Genomic DNA, 13,674 nt, shown 5'->3' on the forward strand with positions numbered 1-13,674 from the left:
AAATCCTCCTTTAAGAGAAGCTTCCCTTCCAGACAAAAAGCATGACTCCTGTCCCCCGAGATGAGAAATTGCTCAGACTTTACTAAGATAAACCTTACATTCCAGTACTTTCACTCATCTATCTTGCGGTCATTTCCTACCATTTATCGTTCCTTAAAACCCTAACTCCCTCCCCACGTTAAGATGGTATATAATCCCTAAATTCTAACCACTTCTCTAAGCCACCTTCTTTACGAGCCCTTGCATACTCACCTTCACCAGTAAACTTTGTCTTTTCTCTTGCTAACCCATTGTTAGTTTAATTCACCAGCCCTGATGATTGAACCTAAGAGGATATAGAAAAGTTTTTCCTCCCCAACAGTAACAGGTGTTCCTCATGCAGTAGTGGTTTGAGGTAGATGGAAAATCCCAGCAATTTTGCTGACACTTAAGGACAAAAGTTCTTAACCTTGAGGGTACATCAGAATCTCTCGGATCCCCCTGTTAAACTCTGGCCTCATGGGGCTCTATCCTATAAGTGTCTTGGTTCCATAGGTCTGGGCATAGGGCCCCAGGGAAATCTGATGCAGATGGTTAAAGAAGCCGCACTTGGAGAAGTACTGCTTTCAGGGACCTCTGCACATAGGAAGATCAGAAAGTATAGGGGATGACCTGGGGTGGCCTCCCTTGCATGGCTCCTGAGGCCCATTGTACTTCATTCTGCATTTCAAGTTTAGTATTCGGTTGCCTAAATGAAATGAGATATTCTTTTTAGTTTTGCTTTATCTCCATTTGTTAGCTACTGTGAAATAACAAAAATTCAACTGCGTAGGTTTTAAAGATCTAAGTGGCCTTATTGATTGATTCACGATGCAGGCAGCACCCATGTAGCAAGTACCGGGGAGCTTCAAGGAGTTGGACACAAATAAAGGTTTTGTAGGAAGGAAGACAGGACAGGGAAGTAATTGGCAAAACAAAGGACGGTTTTAGGCCAGGTCACCTCCTTTAGGGGAAGGAGCAAGGGGTCTTATTAGTAGATTACTTCAGCCTCCTTTGGGGGGACAGAGAGGGCCCTGGAGACAGATGACCTGATTGGTAGTGACCAGAAAATTCCTGACTGGCTGGTGAGGAACCACATTCCTGGGAGAGGTTGAAACTACAATCAGATTAGATACTAAGCCCCAGTTTGGTGACGTGGCAAGAGTGACTCCATTTTGGGCCTCTGGTTTTCTCTCCAACAGTACACAAAGGCTTCTTGAAAGAGCGATGTTATGTTAAGGAGACATATATCCGTAAAATATCAAGCCGTAACAGGTTTGATCTGAAATTCAAGTTCCACTGGAACCGGGACGCAGGGATGCAAGGGCTCCTGGCTCCGAGGTCCCCAGCAGGCCGCCAACAAAATCCAAAATCCACAGGCAGAGAGATGAGGGTATGTCCCAGAGAAAACTTAGTTTTTGTCAGCATTTTGTTTTAAGCTGGTGAATCAGGACCTCAGCTCCCTGCATTTTGACCTCAGTCTGTGCTTTCCAATTAAGTTCTTCTCTCTGATGTTAGGCAGAGGACCAGGACTCATCTAGAATTTAAACCAATACCCTCTACCTAGAAGGACAAAAGGCTCCTAGCGTAGGAGTTTTTGAGCTTAGATTATCTTCCTAACTCTGCAAGGCACATTGCGTCCTCTCCCCGAGAACTGAAATACGTTTAATCACTTGAGCCCTAGGAGTTGTTAGTAAATGACAGAAGGGCATGGAGCTTGGTTATATGGCTTTGCAAAAAAAAAAAAAAAACAACTGTTAACTTTTCTTTTTAAAGACTTGACTTGGGTGGTTTATTTGCATAACGCACATCACACAGGTTGGATTTGGTTCTTCCAAGACCAGATGCGGGGGAGGCAAGGCCTGGGCTGGGAGGTTTCTCCCCTTGTGCTTTCCCCTCGGCTTCTTCTCTTCTCGCCCCCTGCCCCCACCCCGCCCCACCCCCAATGCAGGCGGGAAAGCTTTGGTCACACATGGAGATGATAAATGAATTGTTCATTTGGTTTCTGCTCTTTTGCCTCCTCCTCTTCTGTCAACTTGGTCAAAGGCAACCCAGCGTGAATCAGAAGTGCTGGCTGAACATTTACCCCCAGACGTCTGGGATCGTTTTGTGTGACAACATTTACATTTGAATGTCGCCTGATACCACAGAAATGATTAACCAGTGCCCACTGCACTCCCATCCAAAGTGCAGTAATGGAATGGCTTTTTCTGTGTTTTTATGTTCTGGACCAAAGAGAGAGGGGGCGAGAGGACAAAACAAATCCACTTAGAAATTTTCCAGTGAGGCCTGACAGTTGTCTTGCTAAACATGAGCTTCACGTGTGCCCTCAAGACTTCGTCTTGCATCATGTGAGAAGTAGGCTTTTAGAATAAAATCTTTTGAACAAAAAAAAAATTCTGTGGCATAACTTTTCTAGACTTTAAATCCTTTGTGTTGACTATTTTCCTCTCAACTTGATAGGAAAGAATGGTTTCTGGGAGGCTCTTTCCACTGTGCCTCGTCAGGGCATCTATGAGTCGGGTCAGCCTGTCCGCGGCCTTGGCGTATACTTCACAAAGTACTGTGTGTTCTCAACATTTTTTTCCTTCAGAACCAAGAACTCGAAGGAGCCGTATAACCCCTGACTTCACAGCAGGCCATTTTTAATAGTATGAACCGATCGGAAGGCATCGTTGCATGCAAAATGTGATGTTAATGACCGTGTGCCTACAGAACATGAAAGATGGGGCTCCTTACCCTTCAGCTTTCTCCCTAAAGAAGGAATGCGGTGTGAAAACACTACTCTTTTAAACATAAATACTCTAAACTTAAATGACTTCCATTCTCCAAATGCTAAATGTGTCCATTCCAAATGGATCTCCATCAAAATCCACAGATACCTTGGGAAGGTCTCTGTGCTCTCCTGTGTTCGGTACATTGTGGGGCTGTGCTTTCCCCATCAACCCCGTCTGTTTTCCATAAGAATTGTGCTCTGTTGCTCTGTAAATTTGCTATGGCGATTGTCCCATCCTTTTTCACAAGAGACCTTGGAAATCTCCCCCCCCCCCCCTCCCCTTTGCACAGTAGGTCATTCAGCAAGGCCTTTATACTGTGGTTAGAAATCCAGTCATTTTGGAAGTTGCCATTCTTATGCAAAAAGTCCCCAAGTTTTGCAAGAGTTAGAAACTTCTACAGAAGTTCTTTTGTGTCATGGTTACCTGGAACTAAAGGGGCATTTTGGTCACAGCCTCTGTTATGGTTGTGAGTGGGGGCCCCTGGCCAGCACACAGTTGGTTAGTGTCCTTGAATTACACTGATGTGCTGTTTCAAGGCGTTAGAGCGGACATTCCAGGCATGCTGCCGAATGTCATCATTTTCTTTCATTCCTGCTCTAGTTCTTGCAGACAGTACCTACGATCCTTTTATAGAGAGACATGCGTATGTTAAGTACCCTGCTTAATGCCATGTACCTGTTACTTGGAAGATGGAAAGTCCAACCAGCTTCAAAGCTTCCATTCTCTCCACTGCCTTCCCCACCCAGCCTGTCTCTCTTGGATAAAACTCTTTTTGTAGGCGAGCCTGTGGGAAAGCAAGAGAAAGAAGGTAGCTTCTCGTGGATATAGTCATATTTAATCCTGTACATCTGCATCAGGAACCTGGCCTTTGGGCAGATGCTCTGAGGCATGATGAGTTGGAAAGCTGAGGCTCTCACCCCAGGAGGGATGGGGCCAGGGCTGGGAACTCAGCTGCACCTGGGGAGTGGGCAGGAAACACAAAGCTTTATAGCGAAGCTTGACACAGTCTTTGAAGATAGACCATCATCTGTCTCCGTCAAAGGCCTCTGTGCATGGTGCTCGGTTATTGGAGTGGGGGTAGGGTGGGAGGCCAGGGGAAAGCCTACCAGTTTTACTTCTAATCAGAATTGGCGGGGAGTTTTAAGGGATGTGAAACCCCGATTGGCAGGCAGCAAGCTGGCGTGGATTTTAGTTGTGGTGGGAATAATAGCCGCAAAGCCATCATGTGGGCTAAGGAATGACTGCCTACCCTCTCCTTTGACCCCGCTGTTCTCTCTTGTGTTCTCTCCCCAGCCCACCATCTGGCGCCACCACCACCGTCTCTTAGATTTCAGCTTAGGGATTTCTGTTCTCTGTTAAGCCCTCCTGGATCCCCCAATCCGCTTCCTGAGGCCCGTTCCTTGGTATCTCTGTTGCCTCTTATTCTCCATCTCAGCATTCTTAATGGCGTAGCACTCTGGGCTGGAAAGAGCCAACATTCTCAGACAAAAGGAAGAAATCCAAAAGTCTACCGTCTTCTCATATAACTGAGCACTTTTGACTTTGCACAGGCTTTTCTTGCTCGAACAGCATTGTTCCTTTTCAGTAAAAATCACCAAAAATTATCACACAATTTAAAAAATAAAAGTTCCGATTTTAGGAGTGCAACTGTAGGGGAGGAAAGATCTTTTTCCTCTACCCTCTTAGGTCCAGTGTCTGGGGCCGTGTAAGTTAAACTGACAAAAGGCATACAGATTTTATTTGATGGTAATATTTTAATTTTCGTGTGTACACAAAGTCTCACAGAAAAGAAAGTAAAACCCCAAAGAAGGGGTTAGCCTTCTCACTTAGGCCTGGGAGCTTTTTATATAATTTTAACAAAGAGCGGTAATATATGGGGAGGCTGCCTTCAAAAGGAAAGAGGTTCAGACCTCTAGGGCTGGCACTTTGTGGAGATGTAACTCTGTAGGGGAAGTAGTAGGAGATAAGGCCGTGTTATGAGGACTCAAGTCGGTGTCACCTCCGGTGACAAGAGTCATCTCGTTTCCTCTTCCTGGGGACAAGAGAGGGAAAGGGACACCTTCACAAAGAAAAATGTATCGCCCTGCCTTTAGGCAGAAAGGAGGAGGAGGGCAGAGACGCTTTGCCTGTATCTGCTGTTTCTCAGCTGCTTGAGCTCAAAACCAGTCCTTTTACCAAAGTGGCATGTCTTGGGGTGGCATCCTCACATCGCCAACCTTCCTCTTCCAGATGAGAAAACTTAGTCCCCGGGGGAGTTGCTCGCGGGTCACCAAGGCTGAGCCCGCGGCCTCACTGGGCCTCTCCCATGCTGGCTGTCTACACCCTTCACACACCCCATGCACAGCAGCACGCAGGGAGTACGGACCCAGGTTGTCCTGCCTTCCCTCCTGCGACCTCCCCCGCGGGGCTCACAGAGACCTGGGCTTCAAATCTGCCCCTTCCCTCTAGCAGCTGCCATGTGAGAGCCCTTCAGGGGTCTTTGCTGGACTTCACGTGAGGACATTCCTGCCCAAAGGGAGGGGGGTCCTACAGATGCCGTGTAAGCAGGACGTGGGTGAGGTCCCTCGCCCCGCTGCACATGAACCTGGCTGCGTCACTGAGCCTGGCCAAGCCCGCTTCATCCCATCCATACAGAACAGACCTAATAGCTGCCCTGCAGGAGTGAAGAGAAAAGAATAAAAAGAAAAGGGGCCGTGCGCAGTGACTGACAGGTGCCTGCCCTGAGTAAGGGCCAGGTGCCATCACCGCGGCCCAGCCCCACTGGAGCAGCTCTGTGAACGCTCCACCTTAAGCAGCAGATACCGCGGGGGGGGGGGGGCCCGAGTGGGGGCCGAGGTACCCTCTAACGATGGGCCCACGGCCTCTTAGGTTGTAGAGGGGCTTTGGGGAGCTCGCTGCATTCGTGTCCGGTGCAGAGAGCCCTCAGAGGTTCCATTCACGACAGATGCCGGTGGCCTCACGTCAACCTGCTTAATGCGACCTGCCGTCCTTTCTCAATTAACCAGATTTTCTGGCTCCCGTGGAAAATCGTGCCTCTCTCACTTTTGCTGTTTGCATTCAGCAAACATTTGTGGAGCATCTGGCAGCTGCTGAGCGCACCGCTAGGCAGTACGAAGGACGCAGAGAAGAGCGAGCAGGGCTCTCGTGGTCGCGGAGGCCCCGGCTGCACGGGCCAAGGCAGAGGAAGAGGTTCCGGAACGCGCGCGGCGCCGCCCCTGGGGTCCAGAGGGAGGGGGTCACATCTGGCGTGGTGGCCTGGGAATTGGCAAGGGAAGTGCAGGGACAGCTGGGCCGTGGGGGCTGGGAGGGGATTTGAGGGGGCAGGGGACTGGGAGCGGCGGGGACCGGTGTCGTGGGAGAGCCACGGGCTGGGCAGGCGGGGTGCGGAGGCCGCGCTTGGGGTGGACGTGACCCGGCCTCGCAAGCGACCCTGCGGTGTAACAGCTGTGCGCAGCTGTGCGGTGGGGTCCGCGATCCGCCGCGGGCTCGGACATGTCCCGGGTCCAGCTCCTTGGGGAGCTCGGGGAGGGGCCCAGGTAAGCGGCCACACCCCGGAGGAGGAAGCGTGCCAGCACGCGCAGCGCGCACACACACAGGCACACACACAGGCACACACACACACACACACACACACACACACACGCACGCACACAGCGCTCTGCTTCCAGCAAGGGGCGGGTGACCGGGAGCACCTTCAGGGCAGGGCTGAGGGCCCAGGGCCCGGGCGCCCCAGCAGCCGCCTCCGGGGGCAGCAGAGCAGCACCTGAGCTTGGTGCCCCAGGGTCAGGACCTGAGCCTGCAGCCGGAGGGCGCGGAGCCCCCAGCAGAGAAGGGCGCGCTCCCCACTGGGAAGGCCAGGCCCCTGCTCGGCTGGGCCGGACAGACGGCTGCCTCGAGGCCACACTGCAGTGCGTCACCGTAGGCTTCGCCCGGTGGTCTGCGCTGCAGCCCGGCAGAGCAGGAGCTTGGCAAACACGGGGCCCTCGGCTGAGGAGGGCCCTAAGCCTCACTTGAAGCTTATAACGGGCCACTCAGCCTGTACCGGCCGAGCCCACGCTGTACGAGCCGCAGGGCGTGACTGTGACCAACACGGTACGGCCTGTGCAGGTCCCCAGGGGCGACCTCAGAGCTGTGCCCGCGGAGGCCCTTCTCCCACTTGGGAGGAGACACTTGGCCACGGAGGACGTCGTCTCCTCGTCTCCCCACCCGCACCCCACGCGCAGGAAGTTCAAAGTCAAGCAGCAAGTCAGACAAACTGGAAACAAGACGGCCCCGCGGGCGAGACGGCGCCGGATGCAAGGGCCTCTCGGAACCTCCTGCTCACTTCTGCGGAGAACCCTCCATTTCACTTGGATTGAGAGGAAACCACTCGTGCTCCTTCTGGCCCGCGGATCCCCTCCCCGCAGACCTAGTTCTCATGAATCCCTCCCCAGCTGTTGGCCTGATGTGACCTTTTCTTTATTGGGTGATGCTCTTAAGGCTAAATATAGCGCCAAGGGGTTTTCCACTCTGGTGGAGGAGGAGAGAACTCATTTTAATGGACGTATGTCACATCAAGTTTGATCTTTGCTTTTATTGCAATCTCCATTTAAAAGTAAACCAGAAGCAATCCAGGGGACTGGTGTTGTCCAGAGGCCACGTAGTAAAGCCCAGCGAGCCCCGGGCTTGGAACCCCCGCTTGCTTTTGCTGCTGCCAAGTAACCCCGCGACCTTACGTTCCCCTTGAGTGGAATGAGCAGTTTGGGCGAGGCTCAGTGGCTGCAGGCCGGCAACGCGTGGCCGGACCCTGACCCTGGGCATGTTTTGTGTGACCCAGACAGTGTTGTCTTGTCTAATGGAATTTAAAGGTCTGTAATCCAGGCAAGCACTGGGTGGTTCGCCTCAGGCCCCACCCCTCACGCCAGGTTCTTACCCGCAGGGCATTTGACTCCACCAGCCCGGTGGGTGTTCTCTGAGTTTCCTTTCCTGTGAGATAGACAGAGAAAATAGATTTCTTTGCAACCCCAGGTCTTTTATGCCCCTGCCTGCCTTGCCCATCAGGCAGTTTTCCTATCTTAGTGATAGGGAAAAAAAGCAGGCATCCAGCCCCTCCAAGGCCAGTCAGCCAACAGGTGTTAGGAGCTCTAACGTAGCTTTGTTTTGTTTTATTATCCATATGCTAATGCTTTGGAGGGAGAGTTAATCCTGGTGTATACAACTGCCTGCAGGGTTCAGAGCAGTGATTTTCAAAGTGCGGCCCCTGAACCTGCAGCATCTGCATCACCCAGGAACTTGTTAGAAATGCAGATTCTGAGACCCTGCCTTGGGGCCCCCCTGAATCCAAATCCCCACAGGCCTAGGGCCGGGAAACTTATGTATCGTCACCTTGAAAATGCAGCGATGAACCGTACCTACCTCATAGGGTGAGAGGATGATGAAGTGATCCAATATGGGTAAAGCCCACTGCAGTGGGTCTGAACGTTGAGGATCATCGGAATCACTGCGGGGCTGGCTAACACACCTTGCTGGACTCAACCCCAGATGTGATTTGGTAGATCTGGAGAAAGGCCCTCAAATTTGTGTTTCCATCATGCTCCCGGGTGATGCCTATGCTGCTGGTGTTGGTGGTCCACGCTTGAGAAGCAGTGTTCTAAGAACACCCGTGTGATACGTCATCAGGGGAAACTCAGGGAGTGAGAAGGGGTAAGGATTACTCTTCGGCATAGACTGAGCTTCCCTGATGCAGTGCCACTTGGGCAAAGACCCTACGGAAGGGAAGAGAGACCCATGTGACTCCGGGGACGGTGTCCCAGGCACAGGGATGGCCAATAAGGGCAGCAAGGAGGCCACTGTAGCCAGAGTGGCCTGAAGGAGGGGTAGGGAGGCAGATGACGATGTCGGAGCAGGGGGTTGGGGGTGGAGATCACCTGAGGTCTTGAGTAATCGCAGAAGGCTCTGTTTTGCTGAGTGCAGTGGAAGGGTGACGTGACATGTGAAATTATCCATCACCCGGAGTGATCATGATTATATACTGCGGCCTCTTCCAAATTAACTACGTTTCTAGGTAAAAAAAAAAAAAAAAAAAAATCACCCTCGTTGGTGAATAAAAGTCCTTTACAAGATAATTCAGGGTGAGAAAATGAATACGGGAATCGGAAAACCAAATCAGCATTTCGAGGCCCCCAATGAAATCACGGATGTGGGCACTGATCATCAGAGGATCAAAACCAGCAAGAATGTTATTAGCGAATGATTCCAGGACGGGAGGCTGAGGTGCACCCCCGCCCCCCATGGCTGATTAATCTTCACATCATTTGAAGCAGGTGTGCCTCCTGGGTGCTGTGACAGGAAGTGCAGGCCCACCCAGGAACCCTTCTTACCTAAAACGTTGAACTGGAGTCCAACCAGATCTTTAGGTCTAGCCTCCAGTTTCGAGTATGAAAGAACCACGGGAAGGTAATCCCATAAACCCAGAACCCGTCTGGCTTCTTTGACAGGACAGTGCCATGGGGGAGAAGGAGATGGGGAGAGGCTTCCCTAGCTTGAAAGAAGCCTAAGAGATGTGCAACATGTAGACCCGACTTGGAGTACAACCAGATGGAGACTTTTTTGAGGAAATTGAATAATGTGGACACAGACTGGATATGAAATAACATTAAAGAATTATGGTTGATTTTGTTGGATGTGATGATGTCTTTATGTAAGGAAATGTCCCCTTTTTATAAAGAGCCATCCATACATTCGTATTTAGAAATGGAAAGACCTGATATCAAGCGTTTGATTTAAAATATTTTTTTAAAGACTTTATTTATTTATTCATGAGAGAGATACACAGAGAGGTCTAGAGACACAGGCAGAGGGAGCAGCAGGCTCCATGCAGGGAGCCTGACATGGGACTCGATCCCGGGTCTCCAGGATCACACCCTGGGCTGAAGGCGGCGCTAAACCGCTGCCCTTGATTTAAAATATTACAGGAAAGAGTGAAAGAGAGAAAAGAAATGGAAGAACCAAGAGAAGCAAAACATTGATCGTTGCTGACCCTAGCAGATGGTATATGGGGATTGATTACACTCTTCTCTCTTCTTCTCGAATATGCAAACCTTCAAAAGTTTTTTTTTTACAAAGTACAGATACAAGAGAAGATGGGAAGATGAGAAAATAAGGAAAGAGGAACGCCTCGTTTAGAAGGACTAAGTTACTAATAATTCTTCCCTATTTAGGAATGTTATTCCAAAGAATGAAATGCATTTACTGTGGCTACATGTTGCGAGTGATGATCCTATGAACTCATATCGAGATATATTCTAGTCGTCATAAACTCAGCCCCAAGTTCTTGATTGCTTGCTGGTCTCCTAAAATAACGACACTATTGGCAATGATGGTGGTGAGGAGAAATGAAAATTGGGTAATCTCTGCCCTCTGACGTTTGGGGAGCTCAGTGCATGCTGCTGGAAGTCAGGGCTGGAACTAATTTAGGACTCTTTTATTTGGCCACACCTGCTGTTTCAAATCCCAAGGCCTGGGAGGCTTCCTTTGGCCCCCGTGCATAATCTAATTATGCAAACAGGATCAATCAGCAAGTGTGTTCTTGATCCATAGCATGGACCCTACCAGGGAAAATGAGGACTGAGGATGGTTACTTTGGAACTGGCAGCTGCAAAACCTGGACAGTAATTTCTAAAGTGTGTTCTTGACCCTAAAATCACCCACTCTCTGTCTCTGTGAGTTCGCTGAGCTTGAAAAGGAGCCGCAGATCTGAACTGCAGGGATTTCAGTGGGCTTGAGGCTGTTCTGGTGTTTGAAGTCATTTCTCTCCTTGGATTTTTCTTCTCATTAAATGCCAGGACACACAAAAAAAAAGAAAAACAGCGGTATTCATTTAAATTCTTAAGGATGTGCTGCCGAACATCAGTAGCTGTTTTTAAATAGTGTTTCTGAGCAGAAACAGTGAGCATTTAAATCCCCATTCCTTATTTTGAGGAATTATAATGTTATTTAAAAAAAAACAGTGAAGTAATAGAAATAATTTTATTATTAGGAAGGAAACTGAACTTTATGGTTCACATTGGGCAGCTGGGGTTTACGGTTGATGTTTCCCCAAATGTTTTTTTTTTTTTTAATTTTTATTTATTTATGATAGTCACACAGAGAGAGAGAGAGAGGCAGAGACACAGGCAGAGGGAGAAGCAGGCTCCATGCACCGGGAGCCCGACGTGGGATTCGATCCCGGGTCTCCAGGATCGCGCCCTGGGCCAAAGGCAGGCGCCAAACCGCTGCGCCACCCAGGGATCCCTGTTTCCCCAAATGTTGATCAGCCTACTGGTGTGGACCATCCTGGACTCACATGGAAGATGAGCTTCTACAGATTTACTGTGCCACGCAATGTCCTAGGCCCTTGGGAGGGCGGTGAGTGAAGGCGGAGGAGCCTCTGGCAGGAACGCAGCACTGAGGCCACAGCCACCGGGGCTCTGTTGGGAGACAGCTCCTGCCTGCTGCAGGTGGAGGAAGGGTGCGCAGGGGGGCACCTGGCTTCACCGCCTCCCTAGTGCCTTCCCCAGCTCTGTGATCTTCCATGAGTCACATAATCCCTCTGAGCTTCAGGGGCCTCTTGTGTCAAATGAGCTTCAAAAAATAATAATAATAATAATACTTAGATCATAGAGTCGTGCAGGTTGAGTTTAACGTGTGACAAATGCCACCCGAAGTGTTTGACCCCCGATACGTGGGAGTTGTCACCCAGGCCGGCAGTAGGCACCACAGTAGGTCGCCCAACTGGTAATTAATGCAGCACTTCCACACGGGCTTCAGATGCTCTGTCCGCATGTCTGGCAGACGCGGGAGCGCGATCTGGAGGCAATAGCTCCATCTCTGTGTTTGTTTCCTCTGTCTCTAAATAGAGCCAACAGCCTTCCAGACTCTCGCGACCACTCCTCTGTGTTGGCAGGTCCTAAATGAAGAGGAAAAGGGAGCTTTGCACGGGGAAGGGAGGACTTGCAGCCCTTCCGTCTGATAACAGCCGTTTACAGTCTTACCCTTGAAGGCTCTTGGAGTCCACCCGACCGGCAGTCCCGGGCCCTGTCGCTATGATAGGGAACTCCACAATCACAGGCCCGGAGGTCTGGTTTTCGGGATCCCGGGGGCCCTGTGTCCCCCACCAGGGCTCTAATTACGGAGTGGCACGTGGGCAAGCGGCCGGAAGGGTGGCTGAGGGGAAGCGGGGAGGGACTCACAGGTGCCAGGACGGCAAGAGGCCGGGAGAGATTGGACGGGAGTGCTCCTAGCTGGCAGGGAAGTGAGGGGGAGCCCACAGGGACACGGGAGCTGCTTAGGGGGGGCCCTGGGGGCCTGCGGCTGGGCCGAGCCTGAGCGCAGCAGGTGGTGTGGCCGACGCCTGGTCTCCCCGAGGAGGTGGGAGGACGGCCTGGGGAAAGCAGGGCCTCCCCCTACAGCTTGTGGTGCTTCCGAGCTCCTGGATTGACCTGGAGGAAGGTTGGCAGAGGAGAGAGAGAGCGGGCGCCCTCCGTGAGGACCGCGAGTCTGGACACGCGGCCTGTGTGAAGGGCATGTGTCCTTGCCGTGCGGTGTGGACGCACGGGCCCAGGCGCCGTTATGTGGGCTCGCCCCCCGTGCTTCCGTGGGTCTCTCCATCCCCCCAGCACCCCAGGCATCATGTTTTGGTCCTTGACTGAGGTTTGGGGAGGCACTGTCCTTCCCTGAGTGGGCCTTGCCTCCCTCTCCCGAGACTTGTGAGGTCTCAGCCTGTGTGCACGGGTGTTTTGGGTCTAGTCCGAGTGACCCGGGGCAGGGCAGCAAGGGCAGCTGCAAGGGCCACTTGTCTCGTAAGGTAGGGCGTACACTGAAAGCGCGCTGAACCCGTTAGGAGGAGGGTGTGCTTTTTTATAAAACTTAAACATTAAAAAAAGAAAAAAACTTAAACATTTTTATTTATCTGAGAGAAAGAGCGAGCATGAGTGGCGGGCAGGGGCAGAGGGAGAAGCAGATGTCCTGCTGAGTGGGGAGCTGGATACGGGACTCGAACCCAGGACCCCAGGATCACACCTCGAGCCGAAGGCAGACGCTCACCCACTGAGCCACCCAGGCGTCCCCCGTAGACTCATTTTAGAAGAGGCCAGGAGCATTGGACAATCCCAAGAACATAGAGCCGTCCAAGCATACACAGAGTTTTTGAAATATGTATTTTGAGAAGGAATTAGGACTATGTTTCATTCACTTAGATATTCTAGAAGGATGGGACGTGTCTTTTTAAGCCTGGTTCCACTTTTTTTAAACCAAACCATCGTAATTCCTGAATCCAGTGAACAGTTAGGTAATCCAGCGGGGGTGGGGAAGGTGGGAGGAGAATATTTCCTGCTGGCAGATCCCTTAGACACCGAAGCACAGATGAGCTCCGTGTGATGCTGGTGCAGAGCTTTGTCTCTCACCCAGTGCTCCTTGCATGGAAGCTTCTCGGCCCGCGGAGCGCTGCTGGTCCGACACCCACAGAGGGGGCCCGAGCGGGGGTCAGGTGCACCTGCTGGTGCTGAGGGTGCAGATCTGCAGACACTCTGCTCTGTCTGAACAGGGCATCTTTTTTTTTTTTTTCCTAATTAAATTGTATCAGCAAGGAGCTTCCAAAGTTACTATTTGGCGTTGAATACCAGCTAACCCGTAGGCTTTTAAAACCCATTAGGCTAAACGTGATGACGCAGAGTGCATAAACGAGAAGCCAGAGCCTTTGGTGTGAGCTAAGGATGTTCCACAGGGTGAGGTTCTTGGTGGACATTCAGGGGGTTCTCTGGGGGAACTTCACTTTTCTCTGTAACTGTCCCCTAACTCCTAGGCTCTGCCTGTAGCACCTCCAAGTGGGCCAGGTTCCCCCAGAGGTGCCCTGTCACCAGCC

The 13,674-nt window shown here is 51.2% G+C and overlaps 1 protein-coding gene across 3 annotated transcripts in view; it reads left to right on the forward strand.

The window, feature by feature from the left end:
• The window catches only part of SLC22A23 (solute carrier family 22 member 23), a 163,108-nt gene that overhangs the window by 100,559 nt on the left and 48,875 nt on the right, over positions 1-13,674 (forward strand). The window contains exon 4 of one of the 3 annotated variants that reach the window (XM_041771629.1): positions 2,065-2,342. The exons of the other annotated variants lie outside the window; for them this stretch is intronic. Coding sequence (XP_041627563.1) covers positions 2,065-2,078 — 14 coding nt within the window. The 3' untranslated portion in view covers positions 2,079-2,342. Of the gene's footprint in view, positions 1-2,064; positions 2,343-13,674 lie in introns of those variants that run through there. 3 annotated transcript variants of the gene reach the window in all.

This window comes from Vulpes lagopus, chromosome 10, assembly GCF_018345385.1.
Source record: "Vulpes lagopus strain Blue_001 chromosome 10, ASM1834538v1, whole genome shotgun sequence".
NCBI lineage: Eukaryota > Metazoa > Chordata > Mammalia > Carnivora > Canidae > Vulpes > Vulpes lagopus.